The 6,000-nt window shown below is 41.0% G+C and overlaps 1 protein-coding gene across 2 annotated transcripts in view; it reads left to right on the top strand.

Annotated features, from left to right (window-relative positions):
- Window positions 1-328: 328 nt before the first annotated feature.
- The window catches only part of AGMO (alkylglycerol monooxygenase), a 192,908-nt gene continuing 187,236 nt past the window's right edge, over window positions 329-6,000 (top strand). For both annotated transcript variants that reach the window (XR_008434249.1, XM_053960739.1), the window contains exon 1: window positions 329-478. Coding sequence is in view for 1 of the 2 variants with exons in the window: in XM_053960739.1 (XP_053816714.1) it covers window positions 350-478 (129 nt within the window). In the remaining variant the exon portion in view is untranslated. The remainder of the gene's footprint in view (window positions 479-6,000) is intronic.

Below are 6,000 nucleotides of genomic sequence, written 5' to 3'. Positions count from 1 at the left end.
GTTTTTATGTGGAAATCTGTGTAAAATTGAGAAAGGGTGACTTGAGCTCTGCAGATTTTTGAGGGTGAGAAGGGAGCTGGGGTGTGCGAGAGCTTTCTCCCAGCTTCCAGAAGTGGGCCAGGCAGTGATGACACATACAAAAAAAAAAAAAAAAAAAAAGAGCCCCCAAACATATGCAAACCTCCAAAACAACACGATGCCGGGGAACCAGAACTGGGAAGCTTTGTCCAAGGAAGCCCTTAAGCCCTCGGGCCCATGGGGTAACGAGGCGAGGCCGCGGCGGGGCGGCGCGGGGGGCGGGCGGTGCGCGCAGTCCCGGCGAGCGCAGCGGGCGCAGCGCGGCCTGGCCATGGGCGCTGGGGCGGGCGGCCCGCGGGACACCGCGCCGGGCCAGCAGCTCCGCGCTCTCTTCTACGCGGTGGCGCCCGGAGAGAGCTCCTTCCGCACGGTGGAGGAGGTGCCCGACTACGTAGAGAAGGTGAGAGTTCCCTCCTTTCCCATCCTGGCTGCATCCCTCGCTCTTCCCTTCGCCCACCTGCGCCTGTTTTCAAAAGCCACGGGCGGCTCACAGAAACCATGTCCGCGAAAGGGCACCTAAGTTATGATAAAACCGTCTTTCTCTCATGGGCTTTCTGCCTGTAAGCTGCCAGTGTAACTGTGCCCTCTGTTTTCATGTATTTAAATGATGATTTCTCCTGTACCAAGAGCTGGAGTTTTCCGAGAAGCACCCAGATATCTGAGGCTTGGCGCTAACATTATATCCAGCAGCACGGATAAGATGAACTGTGACAGCAAGCTGAACTGAGGAAACAAGTATGATACTGTGTTTGGCTCTTATGGTTCTTAAAGCAAGCAAAAAGTCAGGTCTCTCTTGCCCTTAAGTCAAGCTCAAAGACAGAAAAATAAAAGGTTTCTAATTAAAATAAAAAAATAAAGATTGTTTAAGAGAATTTAGAACAAATATTTGTGTTGGGGCAGTGCTGTGTCCTAAATATCCAAGGCAAGAGTACAGAGGTCGTGGGTGAGAACTCCCTTGTCAGCAGGCAGCAGCATATCCTTCTGTCCCACCCTGCCAGTTAATTCACTTCCAAGAAGATACCTTTGCCCCTTTTGTCCTACCTATTGCTTGTATCTTGATTGTCAGCTCCTTCTGAGCCCAGATCGATGTCAGCTGTTCACAGAGACAGCACATAAACACTATTTTGTCCTTATCAAAGTAAATTCAGCCCAGCTTCAATAAAGAGCTGCACTTTTTACATGGGTTTTGATAGTTGTGACTAGCTCCTCTGCCAGGTGTGCCTTGGACTGCTGTGCAGCAGCTGCTGGCAGGCTGCAGTGTGGGTGTTGTGTGCTGTGCAGAGCAGTACAGCGCCGTCAGCAGCTTTCTGGGAGTTGTAGTATGCAGCAGTCCCTCACTGAGGGATGTTATCAGCAAAGGTAAACCCTTTTATGTAAGGTAAGCAGAAAGCTGCTGCAAGCCCAACCTGTGTATGCGGTGTCTGGTCAATGGACTGCTGTCCTCAGAGGTGTTTTGCAACTAAGCTATAGCACCATGATTAAGGCAGATCGGTGGTTTTGCCTAGTCAGCCACTCTCTCCCTCCAGTTCTCTCTGCTGTCTCGGTCCCTTTTACTATTCCCACATTTCCGATGAAATATTATTCACTTTCTTGTCTGCAACATATCTTAACATCCTTGGGCTTTCTTCTCCCATATGCAATATTCAGGTCAGACATTAGCCAAAGCTGGAATTTCTTTTACTAGACACACAGTTGTAAGTCTGTGAAAGGTTTCTTAATACTTTGCATTATGAAAGTGCCTGCAGGCTTCTGCTGTTGTAGAGCAATGTTGTCATAAGCTTGTAAAGGAATATTTCTCACAAGAAAACCAAAACAAAACAGCATTAAAAAAAGGTTTCCCATTACCGTTATACTTTTCTTCAATTCCTGTCTTAGGTTGTCTGTGCTAGATTTCCCTCCTGACAGTGCATTTGTTGCTAGAACAGATCTTTTGATGCTTGTCTCGGTGAGCATATAAAAATATTTTTGTGGCATAACTATTTTAACTCTTTGGCTTTGGTCTGAACTTAGGCAGAGTTCATCCCTCCTCTTCTGGCCTTGTTTATGGGCAGATGACAGCTATCTACAGTCCCTCCCCAGCTGCTATTCTTGACTGTTTAGGGAGCAATTACACAAGCAGTATATCCATTGGATTCATCAGTGATAGATTTAATAGTGACCTGATGAGCCTTTCAAGGAGGTCTTGGGAGTGCTAACTCCTTTAGTTAGTACAGACACAGAAGTGGGTAAGTGGATATCTGAACTCAATTCAACACAGAACAAAAAAAATTCTAATGTAGACCTGGTAACAAATGAAGGCCTCAGCTCAAATAATTCACTCTAAAATACAATAATGTTGATGTGTGTGTGGAACAAACTACTAATTACATTAGTGTCTCTAAATGGTGTGGGATTTTTTTTCTTTTTTTTTTTTTTTTTCTGAGACACTGTAGTGGAATTTGCATCTCAGATCTATGATCTCTTGGGTATCAGATGGATGAAAGTATTTCTAGGACATTAGATGACATGGCTACAGCTGTGGGGATAGGCACCTTTCAACATGGCAGGTGGCAGAACCTCCAAATTCACCCAAATATTTGTGGGTTTAGCAATCTGCAAAATTGAGATAGTTGGCTTACAAAATACAGGCACTTCACAGGAGTGGCCCCTTTGAGTTAGAGTCACCTGTGCTGTTACATCTGGGTAGGAAATGACAGCAGGGGGTGAAGCAGCTCTGGTTCTGAGAACAGAATAGTTAGCTTAACTTGTGCCCTGTACTTTCTGTCCCTTGTTACATTGCTTCCATTTTCAGAAGCAATGGTCCTTGCACTGTTGCTCTGTATGGTGGCAGAGCTCTATGTAGAGGCCTCAAGTCCTGTTTATGACATAAGCTGATCAGCTGCTACCAGTGACAAGCAGCAAAGCTCTGTAGCAATGCCCAGGGAAAAGTCACCCTTTCAACAAATCTCCAGAATTCTGGGAAAAGGGGTGTGAATCTTGGATAATCATAATAGAATTTATTATAAGACTTTTTGTCATGTAGAGTTCAAATCCCTTAATTTTTCTGTATTTCTGGGAAGTATGTCAATTTTCTTTGTCCCGGACAGGATGTACTGATGCTTGCACATTCATTTTAAGAGCATCGTCTTTTCTATGGGTGTAAGATTAGGCTCTGCAGGCTTTGTTGGTTGGTTTTTGGTGGTGGTTTTTTTTTTTTTTTTTTTTTTTTTTTTTTTTTTTTTTTTTTTGGGTTTTTTTTTTTTTTTTTTTTTTTTTTTTTTTTAATTCTCTCACAATCTAGAGATGGGCAGGTGGAATGATTCTTCTTGTTTGCCGAACATAGTTTTCATGAACCATAAATTTGCTTTGTACCTTGCTATAGTCTGAAATTATCACTTCTGCTCTGTAAAGACTTACATGAGTCAGACTTCTGAAGAGACAGTCCTTCTGCTGAGAACTCCAAAATGAAAACTTCAATAATCACTGTTTTCCTTTTCAATGTACTCTTTTGAGAGCCTAAAGAATAAGTTCACATTTAAACTCAATTCACATTTCAGGGTTTGCTTCTAAATAATGAGGCACAGAACCTTCATATTTAGTTTTACTTGAAAGTTGGGATTCTCATGTTATAAAGGTCTGGGACTTTAAGGAAACAAAAATTGTTTCAAGAATTGCAGTAAAACTATGAGTATATGCTGAATTTCAACCTAGAATAGTATTCTTTGCAACAGTATAATGTGGAAACTGATTTTAATTGGTCCTTTGCATTCTGTGGAGTTGGTTACTTAAAATGGAACCCTCTTACACAGTACTCAGAGTAAGGCTTTCATGTTATCGATCAGTTATTCAGCTAAACCACAAGCTAATGCAAATCTCCATGGAGTATTTCTGCTGTTGGGTGAAGAGAAAAAAACTGGAAACAGAGAATAAAGCATTTATTGACCAGAAGATATCAAAAGGATCTATCTTATGTCACTGACCTGTGATGTCAACAGTGGCTATTTCTTAACTTTGTGCCATTTTGTTTTTAGAGAAAACCCTTGAAAACAGTTGTAGAGATAGCCATCCTCAATGGGTTCCTTAAATGTCTTCATTGTCCTTTTAACTTAAAAAAAAGTAAAAAAAAGCAGGAAAAAAGAGAAGTAGTGGTTAGGCTAGTGAGACTATTTTCTCTCTTACTGTCTCCTTTTTTCCTGAATTATTTGCATTCTTCTTCTGTTGCATTACATCTCATCCTTATGCTGTGGGCAGTTTGGGTCAGGGAATGCCTTTTCATTCTCCATGACAGTAGCTGTCAGAGTTATATCATAAATAATACATCCTAGCCTAGATGCATTTTATCCCATTGATCTACTTTGGACCAAGCTTAATGAAGGTATGTGAGAAAGATAGTAAGGGGTATGCCATATATCTTTTCTTTTATAATCTCCTTGATGAGCAGGAGTTTAAGGATAAGAATGTTTCTTTCTCCTTGCTATGACACTCCCCTTTTGTGAGTCAAAAAGTGGTGCCAGCTGCTTGGCTGTTTCACAGCTGCACAGTGGGATGAAAATGTTTAATGAAATCAATGAGACAGAAATTATAATAGTATACATTAATATAAAGTCAAGTATTTCAGCTCTTTCAGAGGTTGCTAGGTAAAATGAATCATCACACGGAATACAAACATTGTACATTTCCTATTAACTGTTTTTATTTCATGAATAAAGCACTTCACTTTCTCTGTTCTAAGCCCATTCAATTTGCTCTGCAGCTTCTGCTGTTCCATACCTTAAAACTCCTTGTAGTCTGTGCTAGAACTTCCTCTTAATATTGTATATTAATAAAGTGTATTAAAGTGCATTTGTATTAAACTTCTCTTTTCTCTGCTGGAGTGTACAGCTATGGTCATCAACCTTTGTTTGCTAAGTTAGGAATCTATTATTTGATTATATCAGTTAGGAAAAGTACATTAAAAGTCTTATCTACTTAGAAATTAAATAGATATAGAGAGTAAAACAAGGAGTATTTATTTTTTCCTAGTATGTTTCATTGGTTCCAAATGGAAGGTTTTAGGGTTTCCTTCTTCTTTTATTATTCTCTTTTATAATATATTTTATTATTTTATTATTTTTTACTTATTCCAAATATTGAAAGATTTGCCACATTGGTTTTCTTGGGTGCTGTTTAGGCTTTATGGCCTTTATGGGTCTTCCCTTTTTTTCTAGTTTTTTATATCATCAGTTGGTGCCTATTGGAAACAGGCTTTTAGATGCCTAAAATGCTGTTACAGAGTATAAGCTAGGCACCTAAACTGAAAGGTGTCATGTTGATATTACGCTCTGTCCATCTGTTATTGTAACCTAACCCTATGCTGCTGAAGTGATGAACTTTCACATTTTCTAGACGTTATAAATCTCTTGCTGTTTGCATGGTTTGAATCATCCAATTCTTTTTGGACTGAGCAATCTGTTCTGTATCCATCTTAGTCTCTTTAGTGTCCCAGCCTAGTCGGAGTTCCCAGATCATATCTCACTTGGCAACAAAAATGAGCGCCCTCCAAAATGCAATGGTATTTGCAGAGACAACATGCTTCTATTAAAATGTTGTATGCACAGGAGCAGCCGCTGTTCAGTTGGGAGGGTTCCAGGCAGTGAAGCTGTAGGTGTTTGCAGGCCATTTGAAGGGAGGAGAAGTAGCCGCAAACTTCCAGGGCAAGTATGGCAGTGTGGTGCCTCCCAGAGTGGTGCAGAACTGGTCTTGCATTTCTCTTGCCCTGCAAAACATGGTGGGAATTTTATGCCTTAATATAACCAAAAAGCAGTTGTCTAAAACAGGTGTCTCAAAGGTCACCTAAAGTTTTCTTCAGATCAGGGGAGGCTGTTGAAGGAACATTTGCTTGCACAGAGATGTGATAACTCCTTCCCATTTTCCTTGCCACAGGCCTTCTAGATTTTGGTGGCG

Source organism: Vidua chalybeata, chromosome 1 (assembly GCF_026979565.1).
Source record: "Vidua chalybeata isolate OUT-0048 chromosome 1, bVidCha1 merged haplotype, whole genome shotgun sequence".
NCBI lineage: Eukaryota > Metazoa > Chordata > Aves > Passeriformes > Viduidae > Vidua > Vidua chalybeata.
This window is presented reverse-complemented; position numbering and strand designations above follow the sequence as displayed.